This window comes from Musca vetustissima, unplaced genomic scaffold (genome assembly GCF_032173495.1).
Source record: "Musca vetustissima isolate MV318-11 ecotype Yass unplaced genomic scaffold, APGP_CSIRO_Mvet_v1 utg64675, whole genome shotgun sequence".
Lineage (NCBI taxonomy): Eukaryota > Metazoa > Arthropoda > Insecta > Diptera > Muscidae > Musca > Musca vetustissima.
In genome coordinates, this window is record NW_026873352.1 from 1 (window position 1) to 26,432 (window position 26,432).

Here is a 26,432-nt window from a genome sequence, read left to right on the forward strand (position 1 = left end):
GACCTTTAAAGTGATACCAATTATATGGTGGTATGTACTCCGACGTGGGAGTTTCACTTAAATATCTACCGGTGCTTAGGTATTCAGATATTATTTAGTAACCCATTACCACGCCAGAGGGCGGAAATATAGCCCTGACCGCTTTGAAATTTATCCATGAGGTTCCAATCATGGTCAAGGAGAACGCCTATCATTTTCGGTGATGATCAGATAGTAATTTTGAGATGAAGTGGACCGAACACTTAATTGTTTTGTTTGTGTTTTTTGATCTATAGGCCAAAATTATAAGCCGAACATCACAATACAACCCATGGCGAATGAAATGAAACTGGAAATGTTATTATAAGCGCTATACTGAATATTAGTAATATTCGGAAAATATGTCAGTGTAAGGAAGAGGTGTTGTTGACCTCTAATCGGGTAAGAGGGTGTAAATATCACGAAATATTGCCCAGGCTCGGAAAAACAAACATTCGCAGAAAGTTAGAGTTCCGTAGTAGTTGTGTAGGGTATCGTATGGTCGGACCCGTCCGACTGTACTACTCCTCTAACTGGTTTAAAAAATATTTTCCAAGGCCTACTTCGACGGGTGGATTTAAAAAAAAAATATTTTTCAATATTTTTCGTGGATTTTTAAAAAATATTGTTTAAGGCCTACTTTTAGGCTGACGTTTTTGAGGAGCATTTTTCCAAGGGCTACATCTAAGCCTGGATTTTTAAAGATAATTTTTTCAAAGGCTACATCTAAGCCTGGATTTTTAAAAAATATTTTAAGTAGACATTTAAAAAAATGGTACAACAATGACAAGAAATGAAGAAAAAAATAATAAAAAGATAGCTCAAAAGGCAAAATCAAAATACAAAAAGAACATTTTTTCAAAAAAAAAAACGACCACAACGCAAAAACGAAATTAAACGAAACGATAAAACCTTACCTCCTACTATTATTGGCTGAATCTTTTTCATCGTGAATTAGGGTATTATTTAAATTTTGATATTGCATATTATTAATTGTGTTGTAGGTAGTAGTCGATGTTGGACTTGTCGATGTTGTTGTAGTAGTAGTAGTAGTATTAGAAGAGGAATTCTTGGTATTGGTTGTGGTGGTGTTGGTGGTGGAGTTGGTAGTTGTGATGGTGTTGGTGTTGTTGTCGTTTGTATTGTTATTGGTATTATCGGCAGAAGATTTATGGAATCGGAACGAATGTCGCAGTGAAAAACGTTTGTTTCTCAAAAAGGATGCACGCGAGGAGGAGGAGGATTTCTTACTAAAACTACAAAAGATAAAGAAGAAGAAGAAAAAAATAGAAGAAGAAGAAGTAAAGGATGGTAGCGGTAAGAAGAAATCAACAGCATCATTCAAACCAATAAACAATCAATCAAAATCAGAGGAACGAACATTACAAACGAACAAAAACTGGGCAATCAGCAACAATAACAAATAAAACAACAACGAACAAAAAAAGGATATAGAAAAGGACACACAAGATACATGTTTTGGTAGTTGTTTTTAGTAACTGTATATTTTAGTAGAGTTGGAGTGTGTGTGTGTGTATTAACAAAATAAGTAAATTTGATTAGTAGTCTGGTGTTAAATTATGGAAAATTAGGAAAATGGTAACGAGAAAATTAAAAGCGAGAAAAAAATGAATTGGAAAATTGCAAAGCAGGATATTTAAAAATATTTTTATAAGGTCTCGAGAAGTACTTTCAGAATATATATACCTTATGCCGAAAAAGAGACTTTCGCCTAACGGTTTTCCCGATTTCCCTTGCAAATCTCAGTTACAGTGGGGACCCTGTGTAGAAAACGCCATATGCATATGCAAAAACTAAAATGGATGCAGTATGGAGACCAACATCAGTTGAAAGGTCCCGATAAGTTCTTTCAGAATAAATACCGAAAGAGAGGTTTTTGCCTAACGGATTTCCCGATTTCCCTTGAAAGTATCAGTGACAGTGGGTCAATTGAAAGGTCTCGGAATGTACTTTCAGAATATATACACCTAAAATGCGAAGTATGCCGAAAAACAAACTTTCGATATACACTAACGGATTTTCTCGATTTTCCCTTGCAAGTCTCAGTGACAGTGGGGACTCTGTGTAGAAAACGCCATATTGCGCAAAAACTAAAATGGATGCAGTATTGAGACCCACATCAATTGAAAGGTCTCATAATGTACTTTCAGAATATATACACTTTATGCCGAAAAAGGGACTTTCGCCTAATGGATTTTCCCGATTTCTCTTGCAGGTCTCTGTGACAGTGGGGACTCTGTGTAGAAAACGACATATTGCGCAAAAACTAAAATGGATGCAGTATGGAGACCCACATCAATTGAAAGGTCTCGAAATGTACTTTCAGAATATATACACTTTATGCCGAAAAACAAACTTTCGCCTAACGGATTTTCTCGATTTTCCAGTGACAATGCCGAAAAAGAAACTTTCGCCTAACGGACTTTCTCGATTTTCCTTGCAAGTCTCAGTGACAGTGGGGACTCTGTGTAGAAAACGCCATATTGCACAAAAACTAAAATGGATGCAGTATGGAGACCCACATCAATTGAAAGGTCTCGAAACGTACTTTCAGAATATATACACTTTATGCCGAAAAACAAACTTTCGCCTAACGGATTTTCTCGATTTTCCTTGCAAGTCTCAGTGACAGTGGGGACTCTGTGTAGAAAACGCCATATTGCGCAAAAACTAAAATGGATGCAGTATGGAGACCCACATCAATTGAAAGGTCTCGAAATGTACTTTCAGAATATATACACTTTATGCCGAAAAACAAACTTTCGCCTAACGGATTTTCTCGATTTTCCTTGCAAGTCTCAGTGACAGTGGGGACTCTGTGTAGAAAACGCCATATTGCACAAAAACTAAAATGGATGCAGTATGGAGACCCACATCAATTGAAAGGTCTCAAAATGTACTGTCAGAATATATACACCATATGCCGAAAACAAACTTTCGCCTAACGGATTTTCTCGATTTTCCTTGCAAGTCTCAGTGACAGTGGGGACTCTGTGTAGAAAACGCCATATTGCGCAAAACTAAAATGGACACCTTTAACAAGGAGAGGATTTTTTTTTTTTAATTATTTTTTAAAGTCTACCACAAGACGTGGATTTTTATACCCTATACAACTATGTTGTCAGGGTATTATAGCTTTGTGCAGCCTCAAGAGTTTGAAACGCCGCGAAATATTGATCCTAGACCCACTTTTAAGTATACCGATCGTCATATCTCGACTAGCTGAGTCGATCTAGACATGTGTGTCCTTCCGTCCGACTGTCCGTTCATTATAATTTGTAAACACGATACAGGCCACAGTTATGGGCAAATCTTCACAAATGTAGGATGGGTTCTGGCCAATGAAGAACCCCCCTATGGTTTTTGGTAAAGATCGGTTAATATTTAGGGGATGAAATGGACAAATACTTTATTTTTGTCGGTTTTTCTGGACGCTCCAGACCCAATTATGACCCAAACATCTCGATTTTTTACATGGAGAAGGGGATGGGGCCAAAGAATAGGCATGCCTGTTTTGATAAAGTACTGCCATAAACAAAACGAATGACATCAGTTTTGAAATTCGGAGAAGGATAGTGATGGCCAACCGATGCTACTATGGTCTGAGCAAACAACTCAAAAGCAAGGCCACCTCCCGCCAGACCACACTCACACTCTACAAGACGCTGATAATTACTTACTTAGCTGGCTTGTTACAGAACGGTAGTTCCATAAGCCGAGTTTAAAAAGATTTCCAAGCGCGTGGGTCTTGTGCGTAAATTCACCAATTTGGAAGACCACGTTCCAAGATGTTGTTTTCTACTTCGACTTTCCATCTAATTCGTGGCCTTCCCCTTCTACGGGAACCATCAGTAGGCTCGCTTTTATATGCCTTTTAAGCTGGGGCATTCTCATTCATCCGCACAACATGGCCTAGCCACCGTAGTCGCTGCTGCAGCTCAATACGACTGACTATGTCGATGTCCGCGTATAAATTGTAGAGATCGTGGTTCACCCGACGCCGATATTCACCGTCGACGCAGATCGGCCCGTAGATCTTTCGGAGATTTTTTCTTTTAAACACCCCAAGAGCTGCCTCATCTGCTTGCGCAAGTACCCATGCTTCTGATCCATATAATAGCACGGGTAGTATCAGCGTCTTGTAAAGTGTGAGTTTGGTCTGGCGGGAGGTGGCCTTTCTTTTGAGTTGTTTGCCCAGACCATAGTAGCATCGGTTGGCCATCACAATCCTTCTCCGAATTTAAAAACTGATGTCATTCGTTTTATTTATGGCGGTACCAAGGTATATAAAGTCTTTAACTACCTCGAAGCTATAGTTCTCAAGTTCCACAGTTGGTCCGAGTCGACTGGACGTCTTGCGCGTTGATACCATCAGCTTGGTCTTCTCGCCTTGGCAGACTCCTTTTCAATTTGTTCAAAGGTGGCTGTTACCGCTCGCAATGTTCGACCCATTATATCGACGTCATCGGTGTAGGCGAGTAACATGTGTTGTTTGGTGTACAGAGTGTCATTTCTGTTCACCTTTGCGTCTCGTCTGACCTTTCCCAGTAGGATGTTAAAAAGATGACACGACAAACTGTAACCTTGTATGAATCCGCTGATACTACCTGTGCTGTTATACAGATCTGAAGCATGGGTGCTTACGCAAGCAGATGAGACAGCTCTTGGAGTGTTTACCAGAGAAAAATTCTCCGAAAGATCTATGGGCCGATTTGCGTTGACGGTGAATATCGCCGTCGAATGAACCGTGAGTTTTATCAGCTATTCTCGGACATCGACATTGTTAGACGTATTGAGCTGCAGCGACTACGTTGGCTAGGTCATGTTGTGAGAATGGATGAAGATGCCCCAGCCCAGAAGGCATATAAAAGTGAACCAGCTGATGGTTCGCTCAGAAGGGGAAAGCCAAGAATACGTACGGAAAGATCAAGTCGAAGACAATATCGCCGAAAATGGTCTTTCAAATTGGAAAAACTGCGCAAAAGACCGACGCGCCGGGAAATCGTTTCTAAGCTCGGCTTATGGAACATAAGTTCAGGCACAAGCCAGCTAAGTAAGTAAGTTTTGATAAAAATCTGTCAATATTTAGCGGATCAAGTGGACCCGGACTTTTGTGTGAAAAATGACGAACTTTGTATTCTATAGCCTACATATTTAATCCTGAAGGACATAGACCCGGTTGACATTTAAATTGAAACCATTTAAATTGTCGTATGTACTCGGATGTGGGAGTTACACTTAAATATCAGATATTATTTAGCAAGCCATTATCGCACTCTGGAGGGCGGAAATATAGTGCTGATCGCCTTGAAATTTTCCATGAGGTTCCAGTTATGGACGAAACTATATATAGGAGTTATATCTAGATCTGAACCGATTTCAAAAAAAACTTGGCACATATCAATCTAGACCTAATTCACTACTCTGTGCAAAATCGGACCAATATTGCGAGTTTGATGCAGCATTACCGCACTCTGGAGGCGGGAAATATAGCGCTGATCGCTTTGAAATTTTCCATGAGGTTCCAGTTATGGTCAAGGACAATGCCTATATTTTTCGGTGATCATCAGATAATAATATTGGGATGAAGTGGACCGAAAACTTAATTTGTTGTGTATTTTTTGAGTCGATCTATAGGCCATAATAGAAAGCCGAACATCACAACAGAACCCACGATGAAGTGAATCTGGACAAGTAATTAGAAGGGCGGGCTGTACTGAATATTAGCAATATTTGTTGACCTCTAGTCGGTCAAGAGGGTGCGCAACTATCGCCAAATATTGTCCAAGCCCAAGAATATAAAACCACAGAATGGTCGGCCCGGCCGACTACACTTCTATTTTTTTAAGGCCCCATCAAAGGCGTGGTTTTTTTAAAAATATTTTTTCAAGGGCCAAAGGTGTTTCTGTTGTTTTTTAAGAATCTCACACCGGAAATAAAGCTTGAAATGTTCAATGAGGTTCCAGTTATGGTCAAGGACAACGCCTATATTTTTCGGTGATGATCAGATAATATTTTTTTCAAGGCTCCAACAAAGGTGTGGATTTTTTAAAAATATTTTTTCAAGGGCCAAAGGTGTTTTTCTGTTGTTTTTTAAGTACCTCACACTTCTCGAAGCTATAAAACTCTGGCTAATCTGACACTTCAAATATTTTTGCTACTATCTTATCGGGGGGAAAATATTTTTTTGTTTAAAAATATAAATTTTCAAGTGGAGATGATGATTGTAACCAGAAGATAGGAAGAGCGGGCATGCAAGTAAGCAGGTGTCGGATGAGACAACGAAGCGTTATCTAAATACCGTGAAGAACAAGGTGTAGTAGAAGCGCTTTGATTTTTTTATTGGCATTTTTTTTTCTGTTTGATTTAGTATGGGCGATGGTGGATGAATGATAAGGTGGTGGCAGGGCACGTCAAACACAAATAATACTGATTATTAAAAATTCGAACTGAATATAACAATAAAAATACTTCTAGAGATTATTTTTAAGGCGCATAGCAACTGACCAACAATTTCGTAATTTAAGGAATTTATTTCGATTGACGAAATAGAGATCTGTTTGATATGCCAGGTTAAAATAAAAAGAAAATATGAAGAGGTACTGCTATCGAATCACATAGATGACATATTTGATAGGTTGTTTAGGACCTAACTGGGGAGGTGTGTATTGTGATAAACTTTGAAATATTTGACAGAGAGTCAAATATTCAATTCAAATCAGTCGATGAAAAAACTTCAAAAATCCTGATAAAATTTTTAATGAAGTAGTCTTCTCAGACCCTCATGGCTAACCTCGATTCAGAAGGAGATTTTTTTACAGATATATAAAACAATTAAATTTATTTACAAAAGCAACAACTGGAACATTTAGATAAAAAACCCTAAACGATCTACAGATTTTTTTTTGTCTAACAACATTAAAAAAAAATTACAAAAAATTTACAATAAGAAAAAATTTAGGAAGGAAGAGGAAATTACAAGCTTTTGATTTTTTGTGAAAACAAAGCCAATTGTTTTTTTTTTGCGTAACAAATAAAACGGGGAACTTTGAAATAAGACATAGTTAGGGACTGGTGTATACTTACTTCTGTTTTAAAATCTCAAACCATTCGTCAACAACATTCTGCGGCGGGAAAGTACCATCTTCGAATGCTAAATCTTTAACGGTGATGCCTTGTGCTTCCAATTCTTCAGTGTTATAGCTGGGCTCGCAGACGCGAACCACAGTATTCACATTGTTTTTCTTTAATTCCTGGAAAAAAACCGAAAAGAAAAATAGGAGATTAAATTATGGAATAAAAATTAATAATGGTAGGCAAAAAAAAAATCGGAAACTTCAAAATCGTGAGGACTTTTATTGATCTTCAAATACTGAATACTCTTTAATTAAAACCCACACAAACTTGATTTGAGTAATTACTACCTTCTGTAGCAGTTTTTAGAGGGTTAAAGGCGGGCTGGTCCTTAAAAAAATTGAAAATTATTTTTCAAGGACCACCATGGGCTAGTGGAGCCTTGATATTTAATAAATGTGGGATATAATCAAACTTGAGACTGCAACGACTAATTGGGGGGGATTTTTTCAAATTAATTTTAATTTTTATATTTTAATAGTCCACGTCTTTGGTAGACCCTCGAAAAATATTTTTAAACCTGTAAGGAAAAATCAAAAGTCGACTATATGATACCCTTCACCACTTTGGGCTCATACAAGTACTCTGTGCAAAATCTGACCAATATTGGGAGTTTGGTGCTCCATTTACATTAAATCGGGCGAAACTATATATGGGAACTACATATATCGAAATCTTAACCAATACGAAAAAAAACTTGGCATCTATCAATCTAGACCTAGTTCAGTACTCTGTGCAAAATTTTGTCTTAATCGGGAATCAATATTGGGAGTCTGGTGCTTCATTTACATAAATGGGAGCTATACCGAAATCTGACTCAGAACGTCATAAAACTACTCAGAAGGACCAAAGACATATTTTACGAGCGCCTAGAAACAGCATATGATCGTTGCCCTGACCATGACATTAAAATTCTGCTAAGAGATTTTAAAGCTGGTTTTTTTATTCCACTCTCAAATCCCATCATGATTCGGATCATGGTGTGTACGCGATCCCTACGTAAGGGGAGGTCGCCCCCTCGGTCGGCAGGGGTGGGAATGAGAGGCGTGGAAACGTCGAAAAAAAAGAAAAAAAATGACATGAGGTTGATTGATTTCGCGGCAGCAAAAAACATGGTAGTTAGCAGCACCAGATTCAAGCATCCCAATATACACAAGGCCTCTTGGATTTCTCAAGATCGAACAACGAGAAATCAAATCGGTCATGTTGTGATAGACGGAAAACATTCATCCAGTGTTCTAGACGTCCGATCGATCCGGGGAGCGAATATCGATTCGGACCATTACCTTGTGGCAGCCAAGGTACGCACCCGTCTTAATGTAGCAGCAAAGGTGCGATCTAACACAACACGGAAACTCGATGTCGAAAAGCTGCAAACACAACTGGTAGCAGAGACCTACTCCGCTCAACTTACCCACATGCTTGACGAAAGCACTTCTTGTCCCGATAATAGTATAGAAGCACAATGGCAAAACATTGTCCACTCGCTAAAAACTGCAGCAAAAGCAACACTTGGGTACCAAAAACCGCCACCAAGAAACCCAAGGTACGATCAGGAGTATCGTAATGCTACTGATGTAAAAAACGAGGCATATAGGACAATACGTAAAGTGATGGAGAATGATCGGGAGAAAAGGAGAGAGAATAAACGTGTTTTCAGAAAAAGAAGAAAGAGCAAGAAAAACGTGAGCGTTAGCAAATCGAGATGTACAGAAGTCAAAATGAAGTTCGAAAATTCTACAAACGGGTAAAACACCAAACGAAGGCTTTGGTACAGACACATCCTCCTGTAGAGATGAAGAAGGAAACATGGTGACAGATACAGACAGCGTGCTGAGGATCTGGAAGGAGCAGTTTGAAAAGTTTCTGGTATCAAATAGGGGCGGTGAAGAAGATACCCCAGAACCAATAAGAGATGACGGTATAGAATGTATAACACCTAGCCAAGATGAGGTCAGAAAAGCTATTAATCGGTTAATGAACAATAAAGCAGCAGGTGCCGATAGGTTACCAGCCGAACTATTCAAGACTGGTGGTCAGATGCTGGTCAGGAGGATGCACCAGCTGATTAGTACAATTTGGCTAGAAGAATACATGCCCAATGCTTGAAACTTCAGCATCCTGTGTCCCGTGCACACAAAGGAGACAAGACGATATGTGCCAACTATAGAGGAATTAGCCTTCTTCCCATCGCATATAAAGTTCTATCCAGTGTGCTGTGTGAACGATTGAAGCCAATGGTCAATGACATTATTGGACCATACCAATGTGGCTTCCACAATTGACCAGATTTTCAATCTGCACCAAATCGTGGAAAAAAGCCCCACGAAAAACACATCGACACATTCCACCTATTCGTCAACTATAAAGCCGCATTCGACAGCCCTATCCGTTCAGAGGTGTATAAAGCCATGTCTGCGTTTGGCATTCCTTCAAAATTATTACGGCTATGGAGGATAACTTAAAGTAGCACAAGGTCAGCAGTTAAAGTCGGAAACGACCTCTCGGAGCAATTTAATACCGAACGAGGATTCAGACAAGGTGACAGTTTGTCATACGAAAGGCAAAGGTGAACAGAAATGGCACTCTGTACACCAAACAACACATGTTATTCGCCTACGCCGATGACATCCATATAATGGATCGAACATACGAAAGGCAAAGGTGAACAGAAATGGCACTCGGTACACCAAACAACACCAGTTATTCGCCTACGCCGATGACATCGACATAATGGGTCGAACATTGAGAGAGGTAACAGTCACCTTTGAACAAATTAAAAAGAAGTCTATTAAAGTGGATCTGGCAGTAAACGGCGAGAAGACCAAGCTGATGGTATCAACGCGCAAGACGTCCAGTAGACTCCCCACCTCCCGCCAGACCAAACTCACACTCTACAATACGCTGATACTACCCATTCTGTTATACGGATCTGAAGCATGGGTACTTACGCATGCAGATGAGGCAGCTCTTGGGGTGTTTGAGAGAAAATTTCTCCGAAAGATCTATGGGCCGATCTACGTTGACGGTGAAGACCGACGCGCCTGGAAATCTTTTCTAAACACGGCTTATGGAACGAAAGTTCTGTCACAAGGGAGCTATATCGAAATCTGACTCAGAAAGTCATAAAACGACTCAGAAAATGGGACCATGGGTCAAAAGGGACCATGGGTCTATCTCAAGTCCTTTTGCCTGTTACAAACATATGCACAAAGACATAATACCCTGTACCACAGTGTGGTGATGGTTATAAAAATCTACGTCTTTGGTAAACCGTCGAAAAAATATTTTTATAAAATCCCCGCCTTTGTTAAAAAAAAATATTTGTATAAAATCCTCGACTTGTTTTGGTCTATAAGGCGTGCATTTTTTAAAAGTATTTTTTTTTTTTTTCAATGCCTGCGTGGCGTGGATGTTTTAGAAGCACAACAAGACGTGGATTTTTAAAAATGTTTTTTCAAGGCTTATAATAGGGGTGGATTTTTTTAAAAATATGTTTTCATGGCTATCAACAAGACGTCGATTTTTAGAATTTTTTTTTCTAGGCCATCGGCAAGACGTGGATTTTTAAAGTATTTTTTTCAAGACCATCAACAAGACGTGAATTTTTTAAAGTATTTTTTTCAAGGTCGTCAGCAAGACGTGGATTTTTTAAAGTATTTTTTCAATGACCACGACGACATGGCTTGGATTTTTTAGAGGGGTCCAGAGCCTTTCGACTATCACACGGAAGGGCATGTAGTTAGTTTTCAGAAAATGTAGTCCATGTAATGAAGTTTTTGGATTCGCTCACGGACCTTTGGCCTAGATTCTCGTTTATGAAATAAAAATATCCGATCTGTTCTATGACTGGTCATCAGTCTCAATTCTCGTGAGTATTTAAAAATTCTTCTCTTTTTGACTGAAAATGTTATTTTCAACAGCGAAACACCTATTACACGGCGACGAAATTTCACAATTTCCCACACTTGAATGGTTCTTTTTTGTCCCACAAGGACTCTCTAGGAAGAGAAATACAATTTTATATTACAAAGACACGCACATAGATATTTCATTTTTTTTTTACTCACCATAATATAATGATGTATGGTAACATCTGATGGCCGATCAGTGATTAGGAACTTCATTCCCTTAAACTCAATAAGAGCTGGTGCGGGGCGTAAATCCTTTTGACGCATGTTGCTCATTAATAATATCAAAATACAATTTGTCTTCTTATATAATTATAATGATAATAAACAAATAAGTGTTTTCTTTTTTTTATAATAATAATAAAAAATGTAAACTTTTACAAACTTATTTTTCTGTTGTTGTTGGTTTTTTTTTCAATAGAATTTCTATACAAATATACCGGAAAAAATTGGACTTGTTTTGTTTGTTTGAATTTAAATTGCTGTCTCTTTTTCTCTATTAGTATATAGATAGATAGGTAAGTATGTTTTTGTTTTTGTAAGTATATAATTCGTAGAAATAGTTGTTGTTGTTGTTTTTGTTATACAATAATTAAGTAATTTTGTTTAAGACTGTTGTTGTTGTTTTTTTTTTTTCAATTACAAAATTAAAGGGAAATATTTTTTTTAAAAGAGGTTTGTAGCGTTTTTTTACTTTTCTTAAAGTTGTTGTCTTTTTTTGAAACTAAGTTCTTTGAAAAATAAATTGAGGTTATATCAGTTTTTTTAACAAAAAAATTTTGGGGTTATGTTTTACAAAACAAATTTTTAAGACGGCCTGACTTTACAATATTTTGTTTCTAAACTCTAACGGAAGATTGTGTCTGTATGTGTTACAATTTTCAATTCAGTTTCTTTTTTTTTCAAAATTTTACAATTTTTTTGAAAAAAAATGTTTGTTAAGTAAAGCGTTAATTTTTTTTACAATGAAGTTTTTTTAAGCAAAAAATTATTTTTTTTAAGTACTTGAATATTTTGTTTTTGTTGTTGTTAAGTTCGTAATTTTAGGATAAGTTTAACTTTGTTGTTGTTGTTTTTTTTCTAAGCTTAAAAATTATCACAAATAAATTTTAAGACAAAATGTTTGTTGTTTTTGGGTTTTGTTTTTGTTTTTTTTTAGAAAAAATTATTTCAAAAAATATTCACTTTTCTTTTCTTCTTCTTCTCGCTTGTTTTTTTTTACAATTTAAGATCCCTGTTCTATGTTTTGTAATGTGGTTGTTGTTGTTTTTATTTTGATGAGGAGGAGCAGGAGTTCGAGGATAAAGGATTATTCAACGTGATGATTTTTCGTTGGCGTTATTTGAATTTTCAAATTTCGTTTCTCTTTTTTTTAAATGGAAACTGCTGCTGGCTGATATGGATTTGAATGTTGTTGTTGTGGATTTATCCTTTTATCCTTTAATTTCTTTCTGAATTTTTGTGGCGTATTTTCCCAATACGTTTTGCTTGGTTTATATTCTGCTTGCTTTCCTTCAGCTGATGGGTTGTCGTAATGGTTGTTCTTGTTGTTGTTGTTGTTATGATTTTCCTTCTTAAACTTGCAGTTTCTTCGTCTGACTTTTAAACGCCTTCGCGAACGTTTTGATTTCCTTGTCAAACTTTCGCTACGGACTTTTTCCCCCTGGAAGAAAATAATAAAAAAAAAACAGATATTAAAAAATTTAATAAAAATAAATAATTAAAAAACTAAATATATGGACTGTAGTTTTGGGAAGGGACAACCTACACGGGACTCTTAACGCTATTCGCGATAGTTTAGAGGAGCAAAGTATGGAAATCTTCGACCAGTTAGACAGACTCATACCGGAAGAGCTATGTGGGGATAGGCTTCCGGAGGAACTGCTACTAAATCTCACCTAGGCTGATGATGAGCTGGACACCACGGTGATCCCAGGGATAGGCTTCCGGAGGAACTGCTACTAAATCTCACCTAGGCTGAGGATGAGCTGGACACCACGGTGATCCCAGCCAAAAGTCTATAAAGGGGGATTGTTGTAGCATAAGCGAAGGAAGACCGCAGACCCTGTTGACCCACCGACTTCAATTCTAACATCAAGAGCAGGTCGCGGGACACTTAACGCTACTCGCGATAGTTAAGAGGAGCAAAGTATGGAAATCTTCGACCAGTTAGACAGACTCATACCGGAAGAGCTATGTGGGGTTAGGCTTCCGGAGGAACTGCTACTAAATCTCACCTAGGCTGATGATGAGCTGGACACCACGGTGAACCCAGACAAGTCTATACAGGGGGGATTATTGTAGCATAAGCGAAGGAAGACCACAGACCCTGTTGACCGACCGACTTCAATTCTGACATCAACAGCAGGTCCTGTGTCGGCAGTTGCCGAAAATAAACTTCAGAGGCAATTCGGCGATGTAGGCGATGTCCGACGATGGGGGAATTTGTCAAGACCCCAGTAACGGACAGTGGCTCAAATGTTTGGAAGGTCCGAGAACTAGCTGATGCGAAGCGCTACAAACGTGCTTTTTCGTATCTCCTTCGTGGGGCGAGATGCGAATTTGATTTCGGAAGATGAGATTCGAGAGGAAATTCGAAAGCATCTATCCGCACGATCTCCATCGTGAACTCCAAATGTTGGGAAGGCCCCGAAAAATAGCTGATGTAAAGCGCTACAAACGTGCTGTTTCATATCTCCGCAAATTCGTGGGACGAGACGCGAATTTGATTTCGGAAGGGGGGGGGGGGGAAGGGGGGGGGGGTTTACCACCTCATCAAGGGATGAAATTCGAGAGGAAGTGCGAAAACATCTATCCGCACGATCTCCATCGTGAACTCCAGATGGACAGGATCTCCCTCCCGAATCCTACTGCTCGAGTAAGAACTTCCAAGGAGTCCTCTAAATCCAGTGAAGTAGTGGAATCGGCAAAACACACTGTCTCTGAGAGGAAGTTCGTAAGAAGCTATCTGCACGCTCTCCATCGTGAACTGCAGAAGGACAGGATTTCTACTGCTCGATTAAGAACTCCCAAGGAGACCTCTAAATCGAGCGAAGCAGTGGAATCGGCGAAACACACTGTGTCTCTGACAAAGGTGCTAAGCCGACTTCTGATCTGAAGCGTACCTCGAAGCCTAATCCTAGTCAAAAGGCAAAGGAAAAGGCTACTGAGAGCATACCGAAACAAAATGTCACCCATAAGGGTGATCAAGGTGTGGGCGGCTCTGTTTCAAAGCCCGATTCTACGCCTAGCGACAAACGTGAAGTGGTTGGTGCTAAAGCTTTGGAATCGGCGAAATACACTGTCTCTGACAAAGGTATCAAGCCGACTTCTGATCTGAAGCCTAGCTCGAAGCCTAACCCTAGTTAAAAGGCAAAGGAAAAGGCTACTGAGAGCATCCCGAAACAAAATGTCACCCATAAGGGGGATCAACGTCTGGAGGGCTCTGTTTCAAAGCCCGATTCTACGCCTAGCGACAAACGTGAAGCGGTTGGTGGTGCTAAAGCTTTGGAAGAAGGGAAAGTCCGCAAGGAACCATCGTTTCCTGGGAGAGCAAATGCCGCCGCATGCCACTCATCAGAATGCCCGCAACCTTTACCAAGAAGACGATGACTTCGCGTCTGGCTGACCCATCTAGTGGAATTGGCAAAACACACTGTGTCTCTGACAAAGGTGCTAAGCCGACTTCTGATCTGAAGCTTAGCTCGAAGCCTAAACCTAGTCAAAAGGCAAAGGAAAAGGCTACTGAGAAAATCCCGAAACAAAATGTCACTCATAAGGGAGATGAACGTGTGGAGGGCTCTTTATCAAAGCCAAATTTTACGCCTAGCGACCAACGTGAAGCGGTTGGTGGTGCTAAAGCTTTGGGTGGATCCACCAGTGGTCGGTGTAGAAAGAAGGGAAAGTCCGGCAAGGAACCATCGTTTCCCGGGGGAGAGCTAATGCCGCCCCATAGAACAAATCTGTGGGGGCGGCATCCGCTCATCAAAAGGTCCGCAACCTTCACCTAAGAAGACGATAACTTCGCGTCTGGCTGATCCATCTACCACATATGCGGCTGTCGCTGGACAACAAAGGGCGGAGAAAAAGCCTAGTACAGAGAAGGCATCAACCTCCTCTGGAAAGGCAAACTCCAAGGTTCGTAGTCAGAGACAGCGAAAGCCATACGACAGACCGACCAAGGTAGCTGCTGACGAAGACCTTCCAAGTGGCAATCATTGACAAATCTTATCCTCATGGCAGGATTAATGATAGTCATTGGTTGCTCTTTGAAGGAGCCCTTCGGTCGGCTATCTGTGTCTGTGGGTCGGACCAGGGGGATTGTCAGTTTGGCAGTGCCTTCATGCAGAAGGGCGCCAAAGTCATCAACTGCCTGAACAAGAAGAAATCTAAGGATTTCCTCGTGAAAACTGTTGGCGGCTTTGGTGCACTCTGGGAAGGAGGCAACCTTGCAGCGGTCTCCCTATCTGAGATCCCAACCAGACGGGTCCTCTCAGCCTGGGTTCCTGCACGTTCAGTGAACGAGGAACTCCTGCTGAAAATGTTGGCGCTGCAAAATCCCAGCCTCAATACATCGAACTGGACTGTGTTCATTTTAGCTCCTTGCAACGAGGATGGATGGATGTTCGCAAGGATAGCAGTTGACCCACCGGGGGAGGGATATCTAAGGGAGCGTGAGGGAAAATTGAACTTCGGTTCAGGATGGGCTCAGTTTCGACTGAACACGTCCACCAAAACTCCGTCTGTCCATTATAATTTGTAAACACGATACAGACCACAGTTATGGATCAATCTTCACGAAATTTTGCATGTAGGATGAGTTCGGCCCAACGAAGAGCCCTATTGTTTTTGCTAAAGATCGGTTAATATTTAGAGGATTAAATGGACCAAATACTTAATTTTTGTCGGTTTTTCTGGTCGCTCCATCTCGCATTTTTCACGGAGAAAGAGATTGGGCCAAAGAATAAGCATGCCTGTTTTGATAAAGATCGGTCAATATTTAGGGGGTCAAATCGACCCTGACTTTTGTGTGAAAAATTACAAAATTGGTATTCTATAGCGTATATATTTACTCCTGAATCCGCCTACGGTGAGCAGAGCTGAATGCTAACGGACGCGTCCACAGGTTGCGGATAGTGGGAAGCCCAATACTATTCGCTGGGTAACTGTGAATAACAAACAAACAGTCGCGGACAATCAGCGGGCTCAGGTGGAGAGTCTCTGAGGAAATGACCGAGTGCCTGGTCTCCCCCTGATCCCTGAGCCGACGAGGCGAGAATGGCTTTAAGAAGGTAGTCTGGGACACTACATTCTTAAAATGTCCCACCCTAACACTGGGGTGTCATGCGACCTCGTGCCTATCAGCGTTCTACGGTTTGCAGTCAGGGTCCCGACTGTATTAGAACGGAGCCTTGTTGATACCTGGCCGCCTCAATAAGCTTTTCAGGCTTAGTTGCCAAGTCCTTACCATGGTAAGAGGCTATGCCATGGTCGACCTCACATACAGCACTTTTATGGAGCTCCCCCCCAAAACAAAAACAATTTATGCGATTTTTCGAACTCTACAAGGCTAGATATCAATGAACCCCCTCAAGTGTTGACGACCCAAGCTATCCCTCTGGACTTCTCTTTAGCCACTTGTCATACTCTCGACGACGTTAACGAAAGTTTGGAGTGGCAGTCGGATCTTCTCCTCAATCTTCTAGAGGAAACCGGCTCCTTCCGCCTTAGTCAGGAGGGCATCCCGAATCAGCTCTGGGATGACTCGCCTTTATCGGAGGCGAGGATGACATCATGGAAAATACGGTGATAAACACAGAGCAACCATCCTCCGAAGCAAGGAGGGTCCTTCCCTGACTAGGGAAGTAAACCTCTCAAGATGTTTCCTCTCACCAAGGCAGTTAACTACTGTAACCGATACATCGGACGGGACAGCGACTCATTACGGGGAAGGAGTTCCTGTTAATCAAGAGGAACCTCAAAATCATCCGGAAGTTCTCCAGGAACTATCCTGATGATATTGAGATGGTGATTTCGGTGATGATCAGATACAAATTTTGGGATGAAGTGGATCGAAAACTAATTTTTTTGTTGTTGTTGTTGTAGCAGTTTATATGAATTGTATGTTTTCTGTTATGTTTCCTCCAGTTCTGTCTCCAGATTCAGAAATGCAGCTACCTCCACTGGCTGTAACCACAGATCTTCCGGAGTGAGGTGAGTAGGTTTGGCTGGGCAATTGAACAAGTGCAGTGTGGTATGAGGGCCTGTACCACATGCTGGGCAGACATCCTGTACCTGGTCATCTATCCGTGCCCAATACGAATTGAGCCGACTGCACCATCCAGAACGTAACTGAGCCACAACTACTCTGGTTTGTCTAGGCAGCTGACGTTCTTCCGCTGCTATGGGTGGGGGGTGAGCTCCGAGGACGGCATTCACTTTGTAACCGTTCAGCGCTGCGGCTACTGCATCTGTATGAATGCCATTCAGAACTGCTCGATAGGCAACTTGATCTCGAGGCTCCCTTTTGTATCGTTGGACCTCTCTCTCTAGATCATGCAGATCATTCCTGACACGCCTGGGTGGGGGAGTCCTATCCACCATATGATGGTTGGGATGATCTCCCTGAAACACCCGAGCAGGTACTGCAACGAAAGCATATTGCTATGCTGACGTACGGGAAGGATCTTCGTCTCCTCATGAAGATGGTCCACTGGTGTCATGAGGAGGCACCCTGTCGCTGTCCTCAGGGCGGCATTTTGACAGGTCTGAATATTTCTCCATTGCGTATCACTGGAATTCGCAGACCACACTGGAACCGCATAGCTAGCCACAGACCGACATATCGCTTTGTAAGAGGTCAACAAGGTTTCCTTATCTGCGCCCCAAGTGCTGCCGGCAAGCGACTTGAGGACCTTGTTCCTACTTTTCAGCTTATCGCAGATAGCTGTGGTTTGCGCGGACGATTTGAACATGCTGTCGAGTGTGACCCCTAGTATTTTGGGGTAGTTGGTGGTCGGAATTGTATGCCCCTCGACCTGCACATTCAACGGCATTCTCATCTCCGCAGTCCATGTGGTGAATAGTGTGGCTGACGACTTCGAGGCGGATATTTTCATATTCCTCGCTTTGAAGAAGGCTGCCAAATCGATGAGATAGGCGTTCAACCTCACACATATGTCTTCAACAATGAGACCCGACGCCATAATCGTACAATCATCTGCATACGTAACGATTTCAATGCCGTCCGGAGGGCGTGGAATATCGGAAAGGTAGAGGTTAAACAGTTCCGGAGAAATCACTCCACCCTGGGGAACTCCCTGTTGAACTTACGGGGTTTGGACTTCTTGTTCCGGAACTCCACGTACGACTGGCGTCCACACATATAGTTGATTATCCAACGTTTCAAACTCGGCCGGAGGGAAGTGTTCTCTATGTTCTCCAACACTGTTCTATCGCACAGCCGGTTCTGGTTAAGTCCTCTACTTATATGCGTGAAAATGGCGTGCAACGCTGTTGTTGTACTGTGTTGCTTACGGAATCCATGTTGATGATCCGCAACTGGATAGCTTTCTCTAATGCTGCGGAGGAGTAAAGCCTCAAGAGTCTTCGCTACTGGCGACAAAAGTGAAATCGGCCTGTACGATTCACCTTTGCTGGCATCCTTGCCCGGCTTCAGTAGCGGGACCACCCTGCCCATAGTCCAGGCTTCGGGGACGACGTGGGTGGCTATCGACAAGTTTTTTTGTGTTTTTTTTTTCGATTCAATCTATAAGCTACAATTATAAGCCGAACATCACAACACAACCCACGGTGAAGGGAATATGGACAAGTAATTAGAAGGGCTGTACTGAATATTGCTAATATCCTTCAAATATGTTAGTGTAAGAAAGAGGTGGTGTTGACCTCTAATCGGGTAAGAGGGTGCAACTATCACGAAATATTATCCAGGCTCGGAATAAAAATCCGCAGAATGATAGTGTTATGTGGTAGTTGTGTATGGTATCGTATAGTCGGTCGCGTCTGACTATACTGCTCCGCTGACTGGTTAAAATAATATTTTTCAGGGACCTTTTCAGGACATTAAGGTATACCTCAAAAAACAATCCAAGCCCTGAGGTATACCCAAAAAATATTTTTTTAAAAAATCCGCGCCTTATGGTATTTAAAAAAAAAAAAATATTTTAGGGTATACCTTAGTGCTTGGATTGTTTTTTGAGGTATACCTTAATAAAATCTTTTAAAAAAAGTATGTGGACCTTTGAAAAAAATTATATAAAAAATCCACGCCTTAGTCCTTAAGAAAAAATCCACTTTTATTTCCCCCTCCCTCTCTCTCTCTGTAATTAATTTTCCCTTCTGCGAAACCTATTTATATAGTATTACTAATTCTTATACTAGAAAAAGCTGCAGGTGATCGATACGAACATGTCTATCTCTTGTCTCCCTTTTCTATTTTGCAAATCGATCACATTTTTTGTGCAAATTGGCTTTTTTTCTATTTTTGGTGTTTTAAAAATTACAATTTGCGTCGTTTAATAACCTTTGGTGACCGCTGGTCGGCCACGATCATCGAAGTGAATAAACCAAACCGGCAAAATTTCAAAATCATGTGGAACAATCAGTTTCAATGACCTCTGAACGTGGCGCGACGAGTGAAACAATCGATTGGTTGGGTGAATGTGTTGAGGCCCTCCTCACTAGACTTTGGTTTGCATGATGATGATGATGGTGGTGGGGGAATTCTTGGTATTACTCAGCTTTGCTGACTGATGGTTGGTTATATATTTTTTATCATCCTCAGCATTATTTGACCAGCTTTTGGGTTTTCATTTAAAAGTGGAATTAATTTTTTCCTCTCACCATGGCTACCCATATCCATGGTACCTCTGCTATGTCTCTGTGGCATGTTGATGCATTTATGGGTTGCCTTCTTTATAATCGGGCTTGACTGTATTTTATGCTATATATGTATGTAGTAAATATGTATGTATAGTATTTTCTTATTGTTTATGTTGTTGTTATTGTTCTGGTGTTGTTGGGTAAATGTTTTCTTTTTAATTGTTGTTGTTGCTGTGTGTACTGCCACCAAGTAATGTCTGATTTAATCAGCAATTGAGGGCATCCAAGTGTAAATGATTTCCTTTTTCTTTTGTTGTAATGCAAAAATTCCAAAGGGAGGAGGAGGAGAAAAAAAGCAAGTTAAATTGCTGTCGAATGACTTACACTTTCCTTTTTTATCTTCAATTGCTCCAATTTAACGAAGAATGGAAAATATTAAAAATGAAAAATATATCTATTCGAAAACATGGGGGATACTTTTAAGAATTTTTTTCAATGATCAATTTAAAAGAAATATTTACAAGGCCAATAAATAGGCGTGGATTTTTTAAAAATATATTTACAAGGCCTATAAATAGGCGTGGATTTTTTAAATATTTTTAGAGCCCTACAAATGGTCGTGGATTTAAAAAAAAATGTTTTCATAGCCTATATAATGTATGGATTTTTATACCCTTCACCACACTGTGGTACAGGATATTATGTATTTGTGCATATGTTTGTAAAAGGCAAAAAATAATCGAGATAGACCCATGGTTCCTTTTGAGAATATGCATAGAATCACTTTCTGAGTCGATTTATGCATGTCCGTCCGTCCGTCTGTCCATCCGTGTATTTTTGTGAACAAAGTACAGGTCGCATTTATGATCCGATTTCGATGAAATTTGGCATAGGTCACTTATTTGGCCCAAGGACGAATCCTATTGAAATTGGAAAAAATCGGTTTAGATTTAGATATAGCTCCCATATATATTTTCGTCCGATTTAATGTAAATGGTGCACCAAAGTCCCTATATATATTTCGATTTGCAGGAAATTTAGCACAGCGTAATGAATTAGGTCTAGAATAATGTGTGTTAAGTTTCCTGAAAATCGGTCCAGATTTAGATATAGCTCCCATATACATTTTCGTCCGATTTAAGGAAAATGGTTCAGCAAAGTCCCAATATATCTTTCGATTTGCACGAAATTTGGCACAGCGTAATGAATTAGGTCTAGAATGATGTCTGCCATGTTTCGTGAAAATCGGTTAACATTTATATATAGCTCCCATATATATTTTGGTCCGATTTAAGGTAAATTGTGCACCAAAGTCCCTATATCTTTCGATTTGCACGAAATTTGGCACAGCGTAATAAATTAGGCCTAGAAAGATGTGTGTTAAGTTTCCTGAAAATCGCTTCAGATTTAGATATAGCTGCCATATATATTTTCGTCCGATTTAATGTAAATGGTACACCAAAGTCCCTATATATCTTTTAATTTGCACGAAATTTGGCACAGCGTAATTAATTAGGTCTAGAATGATGTGTGTTAAGTTTCCTGAAAATCGGTTCAGATTTAGATATAGCTCCCATATATATTTTCGTCCGATTTAATGTAAATGGTACACCAAAGTCCCTATATATCTTTCGATTTGCACGAAATTTGGCACAGCGTAATAAATTAGGCCTAGAAAGATGTCTGCCAAGTTTCGTGAAAATCGCTTCACATTTAGATATAGCTCCCATATATATTTTCGTCCGATTTAAGGTAAATGGTGCACCGAAGTCCTTTAATATCTTTCGATTTGCACGAAATTTGGCGCAGCGTAATGAATAAAGTCTAGAATGATGTGTGTTAAGTTTCCTGAAAATCGGTCCAGATTTAGATATAGCTCCCATATATATTTTGGTCCGATTTAAGGTAAATTGTGCACCAAAGTCCCTTAATATCTTTCGATTTGCACGAAATTTGGCCAAGCGTAATGAATTAGGTCTAGAATGATTTGTTTTAAGTTTCCTGAAAATCGGTCCAGATTTAGATATAGCTCCCATATATATTTAGGTCCGATTTCAGGTCAATTGTGCACCAAAGCCCCTTAATATCTTCCGATTTGCACGAAATTTGGCACAGCGTATTGAATTAGATCTAGAATGATGTGTGTTAAGTTTCGTGAACATCGGTTCAGATTTAGATATAGCTTCTATATCTGACCAAATGAAAAATTTAGTATCGGTTGCAGAATGACATGTTTATGGATCCAATTTCATTTTACTGGTCCTTTAAAAATGCACCGTCTGTTAGGATTCATCGTTGAATATAACCAAAGTGGTGAAGGGTATCATATAGTCGGTCCCGTCCGACTATACTGCTCCGCTCACTGGTTTTAAAATATTTTAGAGGCCACTATAAGGCAAGGATTTTTTTAAAAATATTTAGAGGCCACTATAAAGTGTGCATTTCAATAATATTTTTCAAAGCCTATCTTAAGGCGTGGATTTTTTAAATATATTTTTCAAAACCTATCTTAAGGCGTGGATTGTTAAAATATATTTTTCAAAGCCTATCTTAAGGCGTGGATTTTTTAAATATATTTTTCAAAGCCTATCTTAGGGCGTGGATGTTTTGAAAATATTTTTCAAAGCCTATCTTAAGGCGTGCATTTTTTAAATATATTTTTCAAAGCCTATCTTAAGGCGTGGATTTTTTTGAAATACATTTTTCAAAGTCTATCTTAAGGCGTGGATTTTTTAAATATATTTTTCAAAGCCTATCTTAAGGCGTGGATTTTTTAAATATATTTTTTAAGCCTACTATTAGGCGTGGATTTTTTAAATATATTTTTTCAAAGCCTATCTTAAGGCGTGGATTTTTTTAAATATATTTTTCAAAGCCTATCTTAAGGCGTGAATTTTTTTAAATATATTTTTCAAAGCCTATCTTAAGGCGTGAATTTTTTTAAATATATTTTTCAAAGCCTATCTTAAGGCGCGAATTACTTTTTAGGATTTATGGTTCCCCTAGGAATGTTCTGCCTTTTTCCCACCTTCCCTCCTTCTTTCCCTATTTTTATCTTCCACCTGCATATATAATATTCTTTGTTTTGATTATCACAAATCTTCTAATATTTGGTAAAATGCCAACACCTTTTAAAAAATAAATGAATATGAACATACGACGAACGGCTACTACGACCACCACCACTACTATGCTCATTTGCCGAACATCGGCCAGAACTTTTGTTTTAGGTGGACGACACACAAGTGAAAAATGAAAGGGGAAAATTCGAACCATATTGAATGAATATTTTTGTTGTCTATGTGCCGCCTATACGTCCCATTTAAATGTAAATTATATTAACCACTAAAAGAAGAAAATAAATAAATAGGGAGGGTCGATCCCATTTGTTCATTTGTCGGATCTTTTTTGTTGTTGTTGTTGCTGCTTCTGATGCTGATGCCACAAATCATTATTGAAACTATACATAGAGCCATAATAATATATCGAAGCAAACGTCCACCATTCAAAGGCGATATGTCATGTGGTGGGTGGTGGTGCTGGTTGAGGCTGGCGATGGATGGACGGTTGGTTGGCTCTGTTTGTTTGGTGGGTTTAAATAGATGGACATCATTTTTTGCGCGACACATAATCTTGACACAATGTTTATTTTCTTGTTTTGTCGACATCGTCGGACAACACAACGCCGCCACATGGCAGAACGGCGAAAATTGTTAGTGACAATGAGAATAGAAAGTTAAAAAAAAAACACACAAACATCAACTACTAAATTACGCGCAAAAATCAAATGAATTTGCGTAAAAACAAAAATTGAAATCTGTCAATTTTTGGGAGGGCTAAAATGTTGAGGAGGAGAGGGGATTTTTAAAATAATATCTTTAAGGGTCTACCTTAAGGCGTGAATTTTTTAAACAACATTTTTAGGGTCTACCTTAAGGCGTGGATTTAAAACAATATTTTTTAGGGTCTACCATAAGGCGTGTTTTTTTAAACAATATTTTTCAAGGTCTACCTTAAGGCGTGCATTATTTAAACAATATTTTTAGGGTCTACCTTAAGGGGTAGATTATTTAAACAATATTTTTAGGGTCTACCTTAAGGTGGGGATTTTTAAAAATTATTTTTAAGGGTCTACCTTAAGGCATGGATTATTTAAACAATATTTTTAGGGTCTACCTTAAGGAGTGGATTTTTAAACAATATTTTTCAAGGTCTACCTTAAGGCGAGGATTTTTGAAACAATATTTTTCAAGGTTTACCTTATGGCGTGGGTTATTTAAACCATAATTTTAGGGTCTACCTTAAGGCGTGGGTTATTTAAACCATAATTTTAGGGACTACCTTAAGGCGTGGATTTTTTAAAAAAATATTTTTAGGGTCTACCTTAAGGCGTGGGTTATTTAAACCATAATTTTAGGGTCTACCTTAAGGCGTGGATTTTTTAAAAAAATTTTCTAGGGTCTACCTTAAGGCGTGGATTTTTAAAAAAAAATTTCTAGGGTCTACCTTAAGGCGTGGATTTTTTAAAAAAAAATATTTTTAGGGTCTACCTTAAGGCGTGGATTTAAAAAAAAAAATATTTTAAGGGTTTACCTTAAGGCGTGGATTTTTTAAAAAAATATTTTAAGGGTTTACCTTAAGGCGTGGATTTTTTAACAAAATATTTTAAGGGTCTACCTTAAGGCGTGGATTATTTAAACAATATTTTTCAAGCTCTACCTTAAGGCGTGGATTTTTTAAACAATATTTTTCAAGCTCTACCTTAAGGCGTGGATTTTTTAAACAATATTTTTCAAGGTCTACCTTAAGGTGTGTTTTTTTAATGTTTTTTTTTTTTGTACTTACTTTTTATTTGTGCTGTGCCTGGCAGTATTCTGCACTGTCTAGATGAAACTCCATAGATGTAGGAACAGGTCGAACCAGCTGTAAATAAATTGAAAGACAACAACAACAAGATTAGATTTATTTTGAATATTTATGACATTAAAATAAAATTTTGCAAATCAATGCAAACAAAATCACAATTTATGGTCCATCAAAGAAAGAAAAAAAAATATTGTTTTTTTTTCGACAAAAATTGCACAAGCATGAATTTTTGAAAAACACTGAAAAAATACCGAATATCTAATTTAAGAATTTTCAAGAAAAACGCGCAATAATAGGTAAAAAAATATGTGCCGGATTTTTTTCCTTCATTTAAATTGCAAAAAAAAAAAAAAGAAAAAAAATCTGTGGAAGATTGTCTTAAAAATAGACACAAAGAAAGAAAAACAAACAGCGACGAGGACAAAAATATTTATACGGACACATACACAGTATGTCAAGAATGTTTTTTTTTGATCCGATTATAAATTCTTGCAAGACAAAGTGTTCCATATTTTCTTGGTAGACCGTAGCTGCTCAATCCATATTATATATTTTTTATTTAAATAATAAATATATTTAAATGTTCAAGAACAAATTGCTTATAGACGAACAGAAAAATATGTCCATCAAGAAAAATACTGCAGCATTATTTTTTAATGGCAGCAGATGTTTTTTTTTTTTTTTTTTTTTTTGAGTGGAAAATATGGCAAAAAATTTTTCTAGACAGGTTTCAATCTTGCAAAAATATTTTAAAAGGTAAACAAATTTAAATATTTTTTACGTGGATTTTTTAAACATTATTTTTCAGGGTCTACCTTAAGGCGTGGAATTTTTAAACATTATTTTTCAGGGTCTACCTTAAGGCGTGGATTTTTTAAACATTATTTCTAAGGGTCTACCTTAATGCGTGGATTTTTTAAACATTATTTTTCAGGGTCTATCTTAAGGCGTGGATTTTTTAAACATTATTTCTAAGGGTCTACCTTAAGGCGTGGATTTTTTAAACATTATTTCTAAGGTTCTACCTTAAGGCGTGGATTTTTTAAACATTATTTTTCAGGGTCTACCTTAAGGCGTGGATTTTTTAAACATTATTTTTCAGGGTCTACCTTAAGGCGTGGATTTTTTAAACATTATTTTTCAAGGTCTAACTTAAGACGTGTATTTTTTAAAAAATAATTTTTTTAATTTTCTTTTCATCAAAAGAAAAAATTTAAAACGCTTTACATGATTTATGAAAATGTTGACATGTGTCGGCGGGGCCATCGAACACCAAAATCATTTAAGCAATTATTTTTATGTAAATCGCAAATGACAAACATATTTATTTTCTGTCTCTATAGGCTAAATCCCAAATTTTGGCAAAATTTATTGAAAATGATCAACAAAATGCCATAATTGTACATCATACATATGGTTGGGTTTGCGATGATGATGGGTCATTTTGAAAATAAATGTGATGCCACACACAAAATAAAATCATTTTCATATTCGCGAAAAAATATTTGAAAATTATTAATAGCTCAATAAATCCGAAACTATTAACAAGTTTAAATGTAAACAATTAGTTTTTCTTTCTCTAGAAAAAAAAAACGATTTTTTCCTCATTTACCTAAAAATAAATTTATGGCAAAATGAGGA

At 38.6% G+C, this 26,432-nt stretch overlaps 1 protein-coding gene and 1 long non-coding RNA gene across 2 annotated transcripts; both read right to left on the reverse strand.

The window, feature by feature from the left end:
• Positions 1 to 935: 935 nt before the first annotated feature.
• LOC133324585 (PRL-1 phosphatase-like) lies at positions 936 to 11,413 on the reverse strand (the record flags this gene model as incomplete). The annotated part of the gene is made up of 4 exons (XM_061533426.1): positions 11,244 to 11,413; positions 7,126 to 7,292; positions 1,161 to 1,274; positions 936 to 1,106 (listed from the first exon to the last, which is right to left on the reverse strand). Coding segments are annotated over exons 1-4 (569 nt in total), but the record flags the coding sequence as incomplete, so codon positions are not given.
• A 1,236-nt stretch (positions 11,414 to 12,649) lies between these two features.
• LOC133324608 (uncharacterized) lies at positions 12,650 to 24,883 on the reverse strand. Its single transcript, XR_009754132.1, has 2 exons — positions 24,771 to 24,883; positions 12,650 to 12,747 (listed from the first exon to the last, which is right to left on the reverse strand). It is a non-coding gene; the product is annotated as an uncharacterized LOC133324608 (long non-coding RNA).
• Between the last annotated feature and the right edge of the window lie 1,549 nt (positions 24,884 to 26,432).